The sequence below is a fragment of the Podarcis melisellensis genome (assembly GCF_964234715.1).
Source record: "Podarcis melisellensis genome assembly, chromosome: Z".
Classification (NCBI taxonomy): domain Eukaryota; kingdom Metazoa; phylum Chordata; class Lepidosauria; order Squamata; family Lacertidae; genus Podarcis; species Podarcis melisellensis.
The window spans coordinates 21097749-21117215 of NC_138547.1; the positions used below are offsets into that span (position 1 = coordinate 21097749).

A 19467-nucleotide genomic window follows, 5' to 3' on the forward strand; every position below is an offset into this window, starting at 1 on the left:
AGGGCCCCAGCCAGGAAATAACCATGCAAAATGGAGGAAATGAGGTGACGATAAATATAGGAAGGAGAAATAAAGGAAAACAGTGTATCGGTGAAATGAACAGGTGAGCAAAAATAAGTAAATAAGAATGAAAGAATAGGATGGTGAATAAAATGGAGGAGAGATAAGATCAGGTTGGGGACTACAAGCTTGTGTGAGGGCATGACGTTTAAGCATGTGGGTCATTACACTAAGGCGTACCTTAGACTGATGCTGGCAGGTAAAATTGTGCTGTTGCTGTCGATCGATTGAATATTGCTGGAATTTAGGCCTGCAGAAAATGGTGATGACTTTGGAGGTAATTGATTTTGAACTTGGTCACACAATCAGGAGCCAGTCTTTGTCATCTTAATCATCCCAGTCAGCATGAGAGAGGAATTCCTGGGCATTGTGGCTTATTCGTAAATATTCATTGATCCCACCCAATGAAGTAATCTCCTCTACCACCACCCCTTAAATAGATTTTTAAGATTGAAAACTAGGATCTGTGGAATGTTTTTGGCGACCAAAGTGTACTCTGGAGAACAGAGAAATGTGTGTCGTCTGTTTAAAACAACAGCATGTGAAACAAGTAAATGGGATTATCCAGTTGACACTGAGAGAATATGGCAGCGAAGAGGCAGGAATAGACTTTCACGTTGTCTAATACAAATAAAGCCCCTCTTTCTTTCTAATAAAAAAAATGATTTGGGTTGCTTACAGCTTGGCAGAAGCAATTAACAGTAAGACTTAGGAGACTTCACTTTAGGATTTGTGGTACCTCAGCAGGCTAGGGGGAGGAAGGTTGGAAAGGTGGAGTCAGATTATTTTGTCACGGCTGCATTCCTCTATTCAGGTACCCCATCTGGCCTGTGTGTGTGTGTGCCTTTGAAGGTGACTGCATAGAATCTGTTGTGGAACTGCCTTCCCCACTTCAAAACAGTCTCCTTGCCAAGGTGAACAGCCTATTCTGACCATAGTTGGTGCTCAGCCTGGGAATGTAACATCGGATGCAGTCATGGGCATGGTAACACGCATGCCTTTGTTCACATCAACCAATTGCACCTTCTGCGCATTTAACACGCATTCAACCTACACAGTTTCAGTCACATGTGTGCTGGATGAAATTGCACAAAGTGGACAGCTTAAAAGCCGTTTTTGCACCAGGTCTGCTTGGGCTCACCCTCTGTGAAAAGAGGTTTTAAGCTCTTTGCACTACTTGCTGGGCAACTCCTGCTCAGTGTGCTAGCTCTGGGAATATGGAGAGTTATCTCTCTCCCTCCCACACTAGGCGTCGGGGCAGCTCCAAGGGTTTGGGTATATGCGATTTTCATGTATACACAGAACCCTAGGAACTGAGCCTCTGTGTGAGATTCAGTCATATTGTACTTTAAGTAGGGCTACCTTTGGAAACTTCAAGGAGTCCAGAATGCTGATTACAGCCAGTTTTGGAGAGCTTGTGACTCGCTTCCTGCCACAGCTACACTGATTCCCAGTCTGTTTTCAGGCCAAAATCTGAAATGCGGGCTATGACCTTTTGAATCATTAATGACTTGGGACCAGGGTGCTTCAAGAACTCTCTTTCCCCTGATGAACTTGTCCTTAAGATTTTCTGGAAAGGCTGCCCTTTGCATCCCACCAGCATCTGAGCAGTGTGTCTGTTTGGGATGTGGTCTCTATCTGTGGCCATTCCAAGTCCGTGGAACTGTCTTCCTAGTGCAGTGATGGCAAATCTTTTAGAGACCGAGTGCCCAAACTGCAACTCCGAACCCACTTATTTATCGCAAAGTGCCAACACGGCGATTTAACCTGTATATCTCAATTTTTTTTCTGTGTGTTTCATGTTTCTTCTTTATGACTGCTGTTTTAATAAATAATCCTTCATAAAAGTTATTGCATTACATTCTTCATTAAATTTTCTTTCCATTGATATATAATTTTATGGTATAACTCAGTTCTATTTTTCTAAAAAAATGTTTAGGGATACTCTCATATTGACTCAAGAAAATCACCACTGGGGAAAAAATAAATACAGTTCAAATTGGGAAAAATAAATACAGTTCAAATTGGGAAAAATAAATACAGTGGTACCTCAGTTTTTGAACAGCTTAGTTCTCAAACTACTTGGAACCTGAGCACTTCAAACCCAGAAATGAGTGTTCTGGTTTTGGAATGTTTTTCGGAAGCCGAACATGCTCTGTTCTGAGTATAACTTCCATTTTGAGTGCCACACTTAATTTTCCTAGTGAGTGAAGGCAGGCCGGGCAGCAAGCAAGCAGGCACCTGCCGCCCACCAGCGCTGGGTTCCTCCGCTTCCGCTGCCACAACAGCACCCACCCCCTCCTCCAGCTCTGGCGGCCCCGGTGCTGAGTGAGGGAAGGCTGGTTCGGCCCTGCTGGGGCAACTGCGTGCATGCCCACTGAGAGGGCTCTGAGTGCCCTCTCTGGCATGCGTGTTATAGGTTCGCCACCACTCTCCTAGTGGGTCCTGCCTGGCCCTCCTTTCTTGTGGTTCTCTGTTGCAAGAGGAGGACTTTTCTTTTACAGCAGATATTTGACCAGCTGCTCTGTTAAGGTTTTAGTCTTTGTATTTCAGTCTGAAACTGTCCCCCGCCCCCCGTTTCCCTTGTATTTCCCTTCACTGCTTGTTATTTTAACTACCGGTATGTTTGTGTTGTGAGTGGCTTTGGGCATTTTAAAAAAATAAAAATGGACAGCTGAAGTAAGAATGGTTTTAGTAAGCTCCTTGTAAAACATGCCAGAAAGGTTCTGCTTTTCTCTTGTTCTAAGACTTGGATTTACCTTTGCTGGAATGTTTGTTGGCAGATGTCTTTAGGAAGCCTTTTCCCGGCAGTTGTGCTGGCTGCGGCTGATGGTAATTGCAGTCCAAAACATCTGGGGGGGGGCAGCAGAGCGCCAAACACTGGTACATCCTTCTGAATCTAGCAGGAGGAGATTTGTTTTAGGAAAATAAGAAGAAGCTTCGGGTTCAAGGCAGTGTCCCATCTACAGCATCCTTCTCTCACAGTGGCCAACCAAATGCCCCAATGGGAAGCCCACAAGCAAGATTTGAGTGCAAGAGCTCTCCCTCCTGTGGTTTCCAGCAACTGGTATTCAGAAGTTTTACTGCCTCCAGCTGTGGAGGCAGAGCATAGCCATCATGGCTAGTAGCCACCCACAGCCCTCTCCATGAATTTGTCTCGTTACCGAATTTCTCATGGCATGCATAATTTCATAAACTTCTGTCATGTCGCTTCTTATTTAACCAATTTAAATTTCATTATCTTCTTGGGTTTAGCCACAGAATCCATACAATCAGTGGCTCAATAGAGATTCTCTGTGTGTTTAATCACAAATAAAGACTTGAACTTGGGTGAAATAATAATTGTTATTGCAATATCTACTTTTTATATCTGCTTTTAAAAAACATTCCAAGATGCTATTTGGCACCCTCCCTCAGTTCCTCTGCCAACTCATCTTGCTTTATAACATATCTATAGTTCAGAGTTCCATCATTATTCAGAACAGTTTCTGTAAAGTCTTAAATGAGCCGGGCATTTGCATATACTGGTGGTGCTGAGTGACTGTCTCCCTCAATATTTGAATAAGAAATAAAACAATGGCATATTGTCATTCAACCTATGTCCTTTAGTTACTGATTTTGTTCCTCACAATTTGCTAGAATGTAGAGAAGGGGTGTCCAACTCAAATGGGTTATGGAACCAAATTACACCCACTCACCCCACACCACACACACAGAGAGAGTTTTGTAATAAATCCTTGATCAATTTTGGCAGAAGAGTAGGGTGTTAGGAGGATTGGTGAATTAAAGCACATCTCCTCTACTCACCCCCCCCCCCCCAAAAAATACCAGCTCTTCCTCCAAAGACCAAATGCATACAAACAACATGCTCCAAAATCCTTTCACATTGCAGAAACAGCTGCTGTTATCACATGCTTGCATACACACATGCACACACTCCTGCCAGCCAAAACAACTTCTGTCGCACAAGGCTCGGCTGTCTGTTCCCATAGCTTTCATTTTTGGTTGCAAGTGACAAATAGATAAGAACAGAGGGAGAGCCTGTGGGATCAGACCAATAGCCCATCTAGCCCAGCGACCTTTTCTCACAGCGGCCAACCAAATGCCCCAATGAGAAGTCCACAATCAGGATCTGAGGATAAGAGCACTCTCTGGTGGCTTCCGTAATTATGTAAGAAGAGCCCCTGCTGAATACCCGGTGGCCCATCTAGTCCTGCATCCTCTTCTCACATGGCCAACAAGATGCCTTGTGGGATCCTCTCTAGCAGGACCCGAGTCACTGGTGAGACTCTGTTCTTTCTGCTGGACTGCTAATAATTTAAGTGCAATGGAGAGAGGCTAATGTAGTTATCATTGGGAGACCAGCCCCCTTGCCCTACAGATAACGTGCCTCTCTAGCGTTGAAGTCAGCTCTTTTATTGTCTGGGGTGCTATGGGCCACTGGGGGGGGGTCCAGAAAGGCTCTTGTGCCTTAAAGTGGACACTCAGGTTGCAAACGTGATCTGTGCGGGATACACGTTCGCAACCCGCAGTGTTCGCAACCCGTGTCTGCGCAAGCGCGGGTTGCGATTTGGCACTTCTGCGCAAAGCGCGGTTTAGCTCTTTTGCGCATGCGCGACCACCGAAACCTGGAAGTAACCTATTCCGGTACTTCCAGGGTTCGGCGGTCCGTAACATGAAGAAACGCAACCTGAAGCGTTTGTATTTGTGTCAGCACTGACATTGGCAGCATTCAACTTACTTAGATTGTAATTTTAACTGATTCTGATCTGCTCAGTTTTATTTCGCTTAGGGTCGGAACTTGAGAAGAAAATGTGCTTCTTTACCTAGAAATAGGTGCTGTTTACTGCACTTCCTTTTGCTTAAAGTAATATCTTTTTAAGCATCATTTTAATCAAGCATGTCAAAACTGGATGCAGTGTTATCAAATGCCACAGATGAAAGTTGGAATGTTTCCTTAAAAAAAATCCCAACAATTCTTAACTTTATTTTTCAGTTTCTAAAAGGACACGTAACAAACATAAACATGTTATCCCTAACCCCCAATAAACATTCCATGCGTATACCATGTAAGAAATGCAGCCAAACATTAAATTTTTAAATAGTTTGGAGTGGATCACATCAGTTAAATGTCTCCGTTGTCTAGAGTGATGATAATGCCAAGGTTTCATATTTGATCCCCTATGGGATAGCTTCATATACCTGCATTGCAGGGGGTTGGACTAGATGATCCTCAGGGTCCCTTGCAACTCTACAGTTCTACTCTCTGTCTTAACAGATTTGCCCAGAGGAAGCTGTGGGTGGGGGGCAGCACTGCCCTTTCCAGCACACTGAATATACATGGGCCAGGGGCCATACAGTTTCAAAATCACCGTTGGCCTTTGTGTTCCTGAGCACGCTATGATGCTTCATTCATTTCTCTATAAGGGCTGTGTTGCATAGCCTATCTCACCATGCCTCAAGAGTAAAGTTAGTAGCTGTTTTCTAATACTGCCTTATTTAATCAGTTTCCACCATTTCTTGTTTTTCAGAATTTTCTAAAGTGTCAAGGAATTGCCAAACTAACCCAAATTTCAAGGGACCCAAAAATACGCTGCCACTCTTGACTAAGGAAGAAAAGGGGGACTATCGTCATCTCTCATACCAGAACTCCCACTTCATGCTGCAAGAGCCAAGGCTGGAGTCGCCAATTTAAGTTTGTTTTCTAAGGTACATCAAAGGCCTCCACAATCTTTTCCAAGCAAGAAGATAACTGTGGGCAGCTTTCATGTGGCTGTATAAATCTCTGTGGGAAAATGCTTGTATCTTAGTTTGCCAACCACGGTAAGATAGGTTTGGCCGCAGGCAGAAGGAGCAGGGGTGAGCCAGGAGCTCTTCACTGCCCTCCCTTACCGGGTTTCAGAGTGAGCTTTTAAAATGCAGTGTCTTGGCATTCTTTTTTATGTATCGCAAGGCTTTATTGCAGTGACACATTTTTCACATTTTTCATAGCAATTGTTAATTGGACAAACATAAATGGGATGCAGCCTTAGGTGCCGACCACAAGTCATTTGAATAATTAATATTTATAAATACTGGTGTGGGTGTAACATATTGTTCTAGATTAGTAAGAAACACTACTTGATATGACAATGATATTTTATGTATTACTTGTGCTAAATCCATAAACCGATTATAAGAAGGTAGCACTATTATCATTACAGTAGTGTGTAATACTAATTTATTTGCTAAATGGACTGCAATTTGTTTTCTAATACTCCCCCTAGCAACAGATCCAGGAGTTGGTTCTTAAAATATTTTCAGGAGCAGAGTCACACATTCAGCCTATTCATTTTTCACAATATTGTTTTGAAATCTTTCCTAAAATATCCCAGCAGTGTTTTGGCTTTCTTGTGATGATGGTGGCACGGTCCTGTTTGATAAAATTTCTGTGGAGGTCAATCCATGAGGTCTCTCAATTATCCCTGTATATATGAAAGATCCAAGCATACTTTGGTGGAGAAGCTGGATAATGTGATAAACCTACACATGGTTTTGGACAGCTAAGTCGCAGTTGAACTCAGTGACAGAGGCATGTCGAGGGTTGTTTGCACCCTTGGCAAGGAGCTGTATCGTTCTCCGCAAGCCAAAAAACCCCACTTCTCCCTTGTTTGATCTCACCGTTTATTGAACATACAATTAAGCTGTAATTATCACTGGCCGTATTTTTTGCATCTCATTCCCATTCAGCTACCATCTTATAAATTTCTCCTTTGTATGCCTTGGGAGGGGAGGGGAGAGAAGATGAATATTTCAATCCATGCCTTCTGGAAATGTGATATTCAAGAGTAACGACAACAGGATTGAGGTTTTATACCCTTTTCTAAATTTTTCAAGCATTATGATATCCTTTAAGAGATGTGGTGACCAGAATTATAAACAGTATTTCTAGAGCAGTTGCTCCATAGACTTGTATAAAGCGGTTATGATATTGCCAGTTCCGTTTTCAATCCTTTTCAAAATGATCCCTAAACTTTAATCCCCCCCCCTTTTTTTTTACCGCTGCCACAACTGGATCAACATCTTAATTGATCCATCCACTATGACCATAAGATGTCATTCTTGGTCAGTCGTCACCAGCTCGGACCTCAGTAACATATGTAATGTTAGAATCAGCAGGCATCACTTTACACTTGTTAAAATTGAACCAGCTTTGTGATTTTAATTCTCATTCACCCCGTTTGGAGAGATTCTTTTGGTTGCCTCATAGCCTCTTTTAGTTCAACTACAACAACAACCCTGTACAACTTAGTGTCATCAGCAAACTTTGCTGGACTAGATAATCCCATAGCTGTCAACTTTTCCCCTTTTTTAGGGGAAATCCTATTTGGAATAAGGGAATTTCCCTTTAAAAAGGGGATACGTTAACAGCTATGGATGATCCTCAGGGTCCCTTCCAACTCTATGATTCTGTGATCTCCAGAAAGGACTAGAAAGATGCTGTGTCTCATGCTGCAAACCTAGGTTCAAAATGCAGACAACATGCATCCAGTAAATTTAACTCACTATCACAGATGGATAGGACCGGAACGATGAATTAAACCAGAATGGTTCTCTTATCTATTTCAAGATATAAGAATATTTACCCTACTTTCACTCCCTGCTCCATACCAAACACACCATCAGATACACAAAATAAAACTTCAGAATGGGTAGGTACACAGAAAGGGTAAAGGTAAATGACTCCTGGACAGTTAAGTCCAGTCAAAGGTGACTATTGGATCAGGAAAGGATACCCCTTTTTTGTCATAATTTTCAGTCTGCTCTCCCCAGCCCTGCATTCCTAGGGGGGAAAAGAGAGATGGAGCAGAACCCAAATAAAGGGGGAAAACCGCTATTCTGCAGGGAAGCCAGCAAAAATATTATTATTAGAAGAAATGAAAGCCAAAGCAAGAGAAGAGAGGCACTGCTTTGCTGCTAGAGCCGTTTTGAGAAGCAAAACCAGAACCAATTAGAAATCCCTTAAATAACCAGCCAGCACAGCAAGAGGTCCACAAGTAAAACTTGCAAACCTCAATGGGTCTCACACTGAGAGATTATCTGAAATTCCCCAGAAGATACCATCAGTTGCTACCTGCAAAGTTAGTGATTTAAGGGGTGAAAATCAGCCAGACCTCACCTCCTGCTCCTGGCCCAAGAGAGAAGTAGTCCATTTTACTGTGTGCAAGCAGTTTGTTTGCTTGCTTATGCAAATCGTAGAACAATTTTCCTCTTCAGCACATCAAAAGGCTTTCTGGAGAGCGGGCTGAAAGGCTGTCTTCGGCTCTTCTACCCAACCAGAGGAGAGTCCCAAATCTCGCAGCAGGAAATCTCAACTTGGTTGCAAGGGGGTGCTCCTGAGTTGCAGAAAACAGCTAGAAACTGGGGACTTTTTAGTGGCCATGACCTCTGGATCTTTGAAGATTTAATCTTGGATACAAACTCTTAGAAATAATTGCATCCTCTGGAGAGTGTGGATGATTGGTATATTACTTTAAAAAAATATATTTTTACTGTGTTAGGCATTATTCCCTCTCCTGCTTAGTTTTAAGCTGTTAAATTAGATTGGTTTATTTGTATTGTTTTATACAACCATATAACATTTTTTGGGTATTGATTGATTGATGAAATTTCTAATTGTTTCTAGCATACGATCCCAGAAACTGCATATAGGCAAGCGTTTGGAACTGCCCCACAACTAGTGAATGAGGGTTAGAAAGAGAGAATTCCCTGTTCTCCCAGAGCCTGTATACAAATTAAGTCTTGCCCAGCAAGCAAGGCGGAGAGCTTAGAATCCATTTTCACTCTGGTTCCTCATGGGTTACCCAGTGCAAAACAAAGTGTTAAGCTCTCCACCTTGTTTACATTTAACAATCATTTCTGTGCTCCTTCTCTACTCCTGCTGCTGCCAGGAAACAAGTCAGAGTCTAGTTCAGTGGTTCCCAAAGGGGCAGTAGCACTACCTGGTAGAGGTGGGATTATGTAAGGGGGTTCTAAGAGGCAAGGGGACAGCAGGAGGCGCTGAGGGTGTAAATGAGGCTCAGACTTTGAAAAGCAGCTGTCACTGGATCAAGTTCATCAGTTTGGTTCAGGGGTCAGCAACCTTTTTCAGTCGTGGGCCGGTCCACCGTCCCTCAGACCTTGTGGTGGGCCGGACTATATTTTGAAAAAATAAATGAATGAATGAATTACTATGCCCCACAAATAACCCAGAGAAAATAAAATAAAAGCACACATTCTACTCATGTAAAAACACCAGGCGGGTCCCACAAACAACCCAGAGAAGCATTTTAAATAAAAGGACACATCTACTCATATAAAAACACGCTGATTCCCGGACCATCCATGGGCCGGATTGAGAAGGCGATTGGGCCGCATCTGGCCCCCAGGCCTTAGGTTGTCTACCCCTGGTCTGGTTGGATCAATTAAACAGAACAGTTTTTGTTGGATTTTGAATAAATGTGCAAGTAACTGATACTGTTCCAAATTTTATTATCTTAATATATTCCTAGTGGATCATGAAAACCGCTATTCTAAATAACATTCTTTATAAAGTAAGGTTGGTGGGGAATGGGCACCAGCTTATTGGAACCAAGGGGCTGATGAGCCAAAACTGTTAGGGAACCAGTGGACTAGCTTGTTGCGATGTCCAAACTTGGGCTTTTGGTTTGTTTTTCTCCAAACAAGGAGCAAATAAGGAGCTTACTGCTTGGAAGTTTGCTTTTTCCAAAAGAAACCGCACAGCCATGAACTCTGCCCCTTTTCCTGGCAACATAGCAGGAGTTGTGGCAGTGGGCGGGGGGAGGGAGGGGAGAGAGAGCAAAGTGGGAATTTTTTAGCCATGTCTGAAAATGAGGTTTCAACCATGGTTCAACATGATGGTGTGAACTTGACAGTATAGACGCTGTCTGTATTTTAGCAATCAAACCTATGGCTAGTCTCTTGACGCTCCTTGTGGCTCTTATTTCAGACCACCTTCTCAGATAAATCCCTTTGTCGGAATTTATTTATTATTTCACAAAATTTAGACATAGCTTGATTATTTAAAAAAAATCCCACAACAACCCTTCAACGTGGTTTACAAAGGGAACAAAGCAATAATATTATCACTAAAAACAGTAAAAAAAAAACCTCTCATAAACATATAAAAGATTAAAGCAGCAATAAATGAAAAACAGATTAAAACGTGTGTCAGCATTCTACATGTCTGCGCAGGTAGGTCTAAACAAAAATGTTTTTAGCAGGCACTGGAAAGAGTGCATTGAAGGTGCCTTGCCTGATGTCAATAAGCAGGGAGTTCCAGACTATAGGTCCAGCAACACTAAAAGATTGATTTCTTGCAAATGTGGAACAGGCAGCGCCCGTTATAGTGCTAATGCCACAGATTGAAGCAGTCAGGGTAAGGCAGTCTCATAGACAAACTGGTCCCAGGGTGCTAATGGCAATCTTTTTGTTAAGCCCCACTCGCTGAATAAGGAAAGGTATGGGGTTTTCTGCCTCCTCCCTCCGAACTTCCACCTTTCTCACTCAACGTGTAGGCCAACAATCCCCTCTTTTCTTTCCCTCCTTTCCAGGTCACGGGCAGCCTGCGCGCCCCCTTTCGCATTCCACCCCCGAGGCCTCGCAGTTGAGATGAGGAATTCAGACGAGCAAACGGCCACGACAGTTTTACAGCGCCTGCTGCAGGAGCAGCTGCGATATGGGAACCCAAACGACAGCCGCAACCTCCTCGCTTTGCACCACCAAGCTACGGGCAACGCACCCACTTTCGCCAGCAACGGGAGCCCAGGGGCTCCAAGTGAAGGGCTGAGCCCTCAGGACCACCAGGCCGGAGCCCATGTTGCCCGCCAGGAGCCCCAGGGCCAGGAAATACAAATGGACAACAGTGTCATGGAGAAGCAGCTCTCCCCAAGGCTCCAGAACAGCGAAGACCTCCCAACCTATGAGGAAGCGAAAGTCCAGTCCCAGTACTTCAGGGGCCAACAGCATGCCAGCGTTGGGGCAGCATTTTATGTGACGGGGGTCTCCAACCAGAAGATGAGGACTGAGGGGCGCCCGACAGTCCAGCGTGTGAGCCCTGGGAAGGTGCACCAGGACGAAGGACTCAAGGACCTAAAGCAAGGGCACGTCCGCTCCCTGAGCGAGAGGCTGATGCAGCTGTCTCTGGCCACCAGTGGTGTGAAGGCCCACGCGCCCGTCACAAGCGCCCCACTCTCCCCTCTCTCTTCCCAGCAGACCAACGACTTCTACAAGAACTCTGTGACAGCCCCACCCCAGCCAAATATGAAAGGGATGGAGCACAGGGGGCCTCCTCCCGAGTACCCCTACAAAAACATGCCCACCCCTCCGATGAGCTGTAAGCAGATGGACCCCGGGCATTTCTACAGCGACCACCGTCTGGGTCAGCAAGGCCGAGCTGACGGGCCACTGATGAGGTACCAGCATCCTCCTGAATATGGATCTTTCAGGTAAGCAGGCTGCCTTTCATGCATGAAACCAAAGAAAGGGAGCAAATCAGCCCAAGGGCCCAGAATGAGCTACAGTAAACCCGCAACATACACAGGGCTTATGTTCCAAGGATAACGCCCAAAGCTAAAATCGCTTATAGTCAAGACACATTGGGTTCAGTGGCACGCCAGATTGCCAAAGTCATTTTTCCTGGAACCCTGCACCCTGTCAACCCCCTTTTAATTTTTCTTGCAACACACATAACTGCTGATTGCACACAAATTAAATGCACATAAGTTGTGGCCTTACTGTATTTTCCTGGCGCTTTTGAGAATTTCTTCTCAGCTTTTTCCTTACCTGTCCGCACAAACCATCCTTGGGAACTTGTGGTATTTTCAGGTGGTGTCTTGGTTTTGTACTTCGCTAATGGGAATCAAGAGAAAATAAGGAGCCTGCAGGATGCAGGCCAATGGCCCATCTAGTCCAGCATTCTCACAGTGGCCAACCAGATGCTCAAGAGCCCTTTTCCTTACTGTGGTTTCCAGGAACTAATATTCAGAAGCATTTCTGTCTCTGACACTGGAGGCAAAACATGGCCATCATGGTGGCCAGTAGCCGTCCTAATGTGAAACTGGCTTTCCTTAAAAACAGCTGGAGGAACAAGAGGACTTCCTGATAGCTGCACCTGTCACTGAAAAGTGCTGTAGGCAGAAAGGGATGTGAGAGGCCTGACCCTTCCAGGATAGAGGTTACTAGAGTGGTAATTCTCCCGCTGGTGGTTTTACATAGCAGTTACTGGGTCATCGCTCAGGCTAGCAGCAGTCAGCTCAGTCAAGCTTCCCATTCACTTAGATCTGTGCATCATTCCTTCTTGGTTGCTCCTATTGACTACCAGTGTAGATCTTGTGGCAACCAGAGAAAGATATTTTGCTGGTGTAGCACATTTGTTACTCTGGCTCCCTGCTGGAGTATGTTTTAGAGTTTGTTAGAGACTGATATATATAAACAAACACTTGCTCATCTTTTTACCAGCCTCTTGAGTGACATGTTTTCTGTTTGGCATTGTTGCAGGGAGGTTACTATGGGAATGTTGTACAGTATTTGTGATTTTTGCTTACTACTGTTTCAGTGGTTTTTTTCTTTGTAAACCATCCTGGAATTTGATAACAAAGAGCAGTTATATTTGTAAGTTAAGCAGATAACTAAAATAATAGACTGTAGAAAGCTGTGATAGTCAGAGCTGTTGCTCTGTCTATCTCAGTATGGTCTACACTGAGTGGCAGCGGTTCTCCTGGGTGTTGGGCATAAGATACCTAGGGATCCCATTGAGAATTGAATTGGCACCTTCTTCATGCAGAGCAGACGCTGTACTCCTCAGTTAGCTATGGCTCCTGCTGTGGACGTCTGTGGCTTTCAAACTTACTTCCCCCAGGGCACAAGTGCCACATCAATTTATTCACTGCAGAATGCTTGCCCATTGCAGAGGATTCTGGGAAATGTTCCAGGGTACCCTCTTCCATGCCTTTCCCTTTTGTTCTCCATGAACAGAAACCACACTCTGCAGCAGGATGCTGTCAGCTCTCTGTGGCTGCTCTTGTGGTGTACTGCATGGTTGAGCAAGGGTTTCGTTGAATATAGTCTGAATTAGAACCTGGTGGTGTTCTCAGCAAGCCCAACCCTCTGTGAGGCAGATTCTCAGGGGCAGCTGCAGCTCACAGTTATTGCTCCAGAGCCTCTAGCAACTCCCTTCTGTTGCCACATAGCCTCCCTTTGTCCCGCCACTGCAATTTGGCCTGCTGCTCTCCCATTCCTAGTGTTCAAGTAAGATCCATTTGCCAGTTCGGTGGGATTCCAGGACCTGGAAGAGAGCTCCATCTGGCCCAACCTTCAAACCTTTAAGAGCCAGTGTGGCGTAGTGGTTAAAGTTTTGGACTAGGACCTGGGAGGCCAGAGTTCAAATCCCCACTTGGCCATGGAGCCCCGGTCACTGCCTCTTATAGCCTAACCTACCTCACAAGATTGTAGTGGGCGTTAAATGAGGAGGGGGATAAACCATGTGTGCCACCTTTCGCTCCTTGGAGGAAAAAAGAAGGGATCTAAATGTGATATATATATAAATAAACAAACTATCCTTTCTGTCTTCAAATATCAGTTCAGTCATTTATTCATTGCATTTCCATCCTACCTTTTCCTCTTAAAGAGCTCAAGGTGTGGTGTGCATGGCTCTGCCCCTCATTTAATGAGATTCACGGCCAAGTGGGTAGGTGGGTGAGATTTGAGTCCTGGTCTCTTCCAGGTCCTCATCCCCACACTGGCTCTTGCCTTCTTGACAGCAAATAGAATCTCTAAGCATTCTACAGGAGAACAAAGCATTAAAACAATGGACATGGGACAAAGTTGCAAGCATCTGTTTGTTTGTTTGTTTGCTTACAAAAATAATAATTCAAAATACAGTTAAAATTGACGATTGAGCTGAAATATAACTAAATTGCATTTCAGCATTCCACATATTTAGATAGGCTTGCCTTAACAAAAATGCTTCTAGCCTTCGCCAAAAGGAGTACAGGGAAGGCGCATGCCTGATGTCAGTTGTTGCCTTGACCGTGTACATCCCCCTTGGTATGTGTTCTTGGAGAGGCACTGAGATATCTCTCTCTGTCTGTCTGTCTCTCTCTTGTATGGACGCATAGGCGTTTTCCTTCCACATTGGTTCCACACTTGCCTCACTTGCTGAGGGAAGAGTCTGGTGTTCTTGAGTCTATAGGATTCTTGCTGTGCTTTTGGCTCAGGCATTGATGATGGAGCGTTTTTTTTCCAAATCTGGTGACTCCAAAGATTGGAAATGTAAGCCTAGGCTTACCGGCTGCTTTGTTTCACTGAAGAAACGTGTTCTCCCATCCAGGAGTGACTCTGTTACCTTCTACACTTCAAGATACAGCATGTGAGTTGTCCCAAATATCAACAAAAGTTCTGTGCATTTTCCAGATTGCAGGTAGACCATTGATGGGGTTTTGCTGGATGAATTCTGCGCTGCTTCTCTGTTTTAAGCTTTGGTTTGCATGCATGATTTGAAATTAGTTGTATAATACCTCTGAATAGAGATTGAAGAGCAGCAGGAAAGGACCCCCCCCTTCTGATTGTTGGTTGATGTATTCTAAATTTTGTCTTTGCAGAAAAGTTTGCATTGCAGAGGGGGGTTCGACTGGATAATCATTTGGGGGCCTTCCAACTCTTCAATTCTGTGACTCTTATGAAATGAGAAATATGATTGTTGCCCAGCTTGGACCAGAATTTGTTTATTTGTCCCAGTCAGCAAATTGTGTCCAATATTCTAGCCAGTGGGAATATTAAAAGAGTTTACCCGAGCACATGCAGAGTGCCTTTTCCTCCCATTGAACAACGGAGCCACCAGCTGCTGCTGCGCTGACAGTCAGCTTTATTGAACACAGCCAAAGGCATTTCCAGTACAAAAATTATATAGTTTCTAAAGCAATGCATGAATTAAAGGAGATGCATGTTGCAGAAAGTCACAGGACAACCATTAGTAGCCATGTGTGCCATCCAGCAAGGGTAACAAAACATTGTGTTAAGATTTATAATACATGATAATTCTTGACAGTGCAAGTTTAGCTACCGAATGTGTAATGTGTTTATCAGCTAGACATTCTGAATACCGCTGAAGAATAGGGGATAAATATCTCTCTTTGGGCTCCAAATGGAAAGGGCAGAACAGCAAATTTTATTTCTTACACAAATTTTATTCCTAAAGACTATATATAATCTTTATTCTCAATAATGAGAATAATATTATTATCCATAGGTGCATAATACTTTTATTTTTATAAATCTTTATTTGTATAAGTTAATACTTTATTATTTCTTTGGACCTGTACTATAGCTTTGTACTTTTGTCCTTCCATGCTGTGGCACTTAATGGCTTAAATTTTTGATTCTTTGTTATGTCTGCACTTCGTTGCAATTATCAAATCAATAAAAGAAAAGCAGATATGCATGGAGATATGCATAATATTTTAGATCTGATTACAACTGAATATCCATATCCATTCTTCAACTGAGATTCCAAGGTGTCTCCTGTCCAAATATGCTGCAGAAACCTAGGTTTTGCATCTGCAGAAACCTAGGTTTTGTAAAAGCTCCGAGAAGCTGTGAATAGAAATAACGGCGCCTTGAATGATTGATCTTGATTTTAGGTGTACCAGATGGGGGGGGGAGCATCAACCACAGATGCTTTGTCTTGATCAACATCATGATCCAAGATCCAGTTCCTGAGAACATGGAGACTAAGATATTTCCGCATAGGGAGATTACAAATCCTTTGTCTATCTTTTATTTAGGGCTGCCATTTACCGGGGGGGGGGGGATTTTGGATTCTGAGGTTTTCCGTAAAAGAAAAAAGCTCAACAACTTTTTAATTATTATTTTCATTAATTATTTAATTTAATTTATTGCCTACCCATCATCCTAAGGTCCTAGGGGGGGTTGCAATAGGAGTACTATTTAATTGATCTCTTACATGGAAGAACACAAAAATTATAACAGTGAAATAGCTTTTCAAATGCTCCAACCAGCAAAGCTTAGCGTTCCAGGCTGTTTAGTCTATGACAATATCTAATGTACGCTAAACAGATTCTAGCTGCAATCAATGAAGGACCAAGCTCAAGGCTCCCCGTGTCTGCTTCATAAACTTATTCTGCAGAATTTCCAGCTCAGATTTGGCTCCTATTCCCCAAGCTTATGCCCCACGTAACATTTGTGCTATGATTTTAGCCACAAAGATCTCAAGAGCAGTATCAATTAATTAGCCGCCTTTTGTATGGACCTGGCATGCAGTAATTTACAGTGGTGCCTCGCAAGACAAAATTAATCCGTTCCGCGAGTCTCTTCGTCTTGCGGTTTTTTCGTCTTGCGAAGCACGGCTATTAGCGGCTTAGCGGCTATTAACAGCTTAGCGACTTAGCGGCTATTAACGGCTTAGCGGCTTTAAGAAAAAGGAGAAGAACTCGCAAGACGGTTCGTCTTGCGAAGCAAGCCCATAGGGAAATTCGTCTAGCGAAGCGACGCAAAAACCGAAAAACCCTTTCGTCTTGCGCGTTTTTCGTTTTGCGAGGCATTCGTCTTGCGCGGCACCACTGTAATTGCACCCATAAGAGTTTCTCATCGTGTGGATCTGTTCAAGGGCATGCCCATCTAATGACCACCTGAACTTAGGTGCCTTCTTCCTATGTCTAATGGCCTTAGTTTTCCTATTGTTTACTGCCAGCTGATCTTCTTTTACAGAGTTGCCCAAATTTGGTTAATGTTCCTTTAAAGCCTATTCTGTTCGAGGAGAGCAAGACCAGGTCATCAGCCCAAAGCATTTCAGACAAATTACGATTTCCAGTTGAAGGGGGAAAGTAGGAAGGGGAAAGCCGTACAGTCATACCTCGGGTTGAATGTGCTTCGGGATGAGCATGTTCGAGTTGCACTCTGCGGCAACCCGGAAGTAATGGAGTGTGTTACTTGCGGGTTTCGCCGCTTGCGCATGCACAGACACTCAAAATGACGTCATGCGCAGAAGCACCGAAACGTGACCCGCGCAGATGCGCAGACACGGGTTACGTTTGCTTCTAAATGCGAACGGGGCTCCGGAACGGATCCCGTTCTCATCTAGAGGTACCACTGTACCTGGATTTAAATAGTTACCGTATTTTTTGCACCATAACACTCACTTTTTTCCTCCTAGAAAGTAAGGGGAAATGTCTGTGCGTGTTATGGAGCGAATGCCTGCGGGTGGCGGGGGGGATCTGCTGTAGTCGTGAGCAGAGGATCCATGGTTCCCCTTCCTTCCCTCCTCCGTGGTTACAAAGCATGGATCCACATGGATCCTCAGGATTTTTGCATTGAGCTACTCCAAACTCACTGTCAGATCACATGTCTGTGGCCACAGCATGAACCACAAAAATCATATATCCACTATTTCGTTTAGAATATTTTTTTCCTTGTTTTCCTCCTCTAAAAACTACATGCGTGTTATGGTCTGGTGCGTGTTATAGAGCGAAAAATACGGTAATAGTTACTAGAAATTATGCCAAAATATAGCCTTGTTTCATTCCTTGCTTGATAAGAAATGCTCGTGATAAGGCAAATAATTCTCTTGATGTTGTAACTGAATAACCAGAGTATTATTTTATCAATGTTCATGCTATAATCACTCTCTGTTAAATTAAAGGCTGATGAACATGAACAGTGGCTATAAAAATGAACTTGTTTGGATTGTTGGTGTGTTCACAATTTTGCTGATAAGTCTGGACTACAGTACTCCTGCCCTGCATGAAACCTGCTTGTTTTTCACAGATTGTTTCCTATCCCATTCTTGTAACTTATTTAGTTAACTTATATAGTTTAGAGACTACATCTTATATAGTTTAGAGACTACATCTAAAAGACTGGTAGGTCTGTAGCTCCAAGGCTCTGAGCGATCACTTTTCTTAAGGATTGGCATGGCACAACTATACAGGAACGCCATCTTGAAGGAAAGTGACCAGTTGTGTTGCTAAGTTCGCCAGAATTGGAGACCACCAACTAACAGCTAAAGTCATGTCTTCCGCTCTGCTCTGAAAGTCAGACCTATGAATAATTGCCTAAACCAGATGCCTAACTCTGTGTGAGATCAGGCAGTGAGCCTTCCCGATGCACAGGGTCATCAGAGCTTGAGGCATTCAAACCCACAAAGATGAAAAACATCCTCTCCCCTGGTATGTAGTTGAGCAGCTTTGTAGAAGTCTAGGTCTACTTGCCAAGAAGGTGGCGTCCAGCCCTGAGGAGGAAAAAAAACGCTATTTTGCATGGTGTCTTTCAAAAGTGGTGAGCACTTTGCTCTTAGGTTCTTTTTTTGCGTAAAACATAAATTGGGTTTGTGCTAAGTCAGGGTAGTGCTAAGTCAGTAGTTCTGTTGGCGCAAAGATTTCTCCTTGCACAGCGGAACTTTCCCACTTCTCTCCCCCCCCCCACCTCCTAAATCTATTCTTCGGTTCCTCCAGTCCTCTGGAGCCAGTGTGGCGTAATGGTTAGGGTGTGGGACTGTGACCTGAGAGAGCAGGGTTCAAATCCCCACTCAGCCATGAAGCTCACTGGGTGACTTTGGGCCAGTCAGCATCTCTTGGCCTAAGCTACCTCACAGGGTTGTTGTGAGGATGAAATGAGGAGGAGGAGAACCATCTACACCACCCTGAGCTCCTTGGAAGGTAAAGGGAGTTTATAAATGTAGTAAATAAAGATGCAGGGCAGGGAACATGAGACATAGAGAGGGAGATGCCTTGTTGTGCTAACAGTAGTCCTTGAGCTGATTGGACACTTTAGTTCAGTGTTTCCCCAAGTGGGCAATAGCACATACCTACACCCCAGGGAGTGCTAACAGGCAGGGAGACGCTGGAGGTTTCAGTGACTGTCAGACTTCGAAAAACTGGTATCACCAGATCAAGTTCATCAGTTTTGTTAAATTAATTAAACTGAATAGTTTCAATTGCATTTTGAATAAATGTGCGATTAATCATTGCTGTTCTGAATTTTCATTGTCTTGTTACCTTCCTTAGTGGAATGTGCAAACCACTGTTCTGAATCATGCTTTTTATAGGGCAGGGGGCATTGGGGCTGAGTTTACGGAACCAACCTTCAAAAACAGTTCAGGAAGCCTTTGGCTTCTTTCATGCAGGAAAACCAATCTCTGCGTTTTCCTAAATACTCTGCTTTTTGGTTCCTGTTTAGGACCCTTAAATCAGGCCAACCTGTGACTCTCAGTGCTGGCTGGAGCTGATGGAGTTTCGAAGGCAAACAACTTCAGGAGGGCCACAGGCTCCCCACCCTTCCTTTGATTATTCAAAGACCTGAACCTCTCATGTATTATTTAATCTTTACCCATCTCATCCCAATACAGTATTTTTC

At 43.8% G+C, this 19467-nt stretch overlaps 1 protein-coding gene across 3 annotated transcripts in view; it reads left to right on the plus strand.

The window, feature by feature from the left end:
• The window catches only part of AMOT (angiomotin), a 69066-nt gene that overhangs the window by 20619 nt on the left and 28980 nt on the right, over positions 1 to 19467 (plus strand). For all 3 annotated transcript variants that reach the window (XM_081897794.1, XM_081897793.1, XM_081897792.1), the window contains 2 exons: positions 5592 to 5769; positions 10653 to 11546. In XM_081897794.1, coding sequence (XP_081753920.1) covers positions 10711 to 11546 — 836 coding nt within the window. In that variant the 5' untranslated portion in view covers positions 5592 to 5769; positions 10653 to 10710. The remainder of the gene's footprint in view (positions 1 to 5591; positions 5770 to 10652; positions 11547 to 19467) is intronic.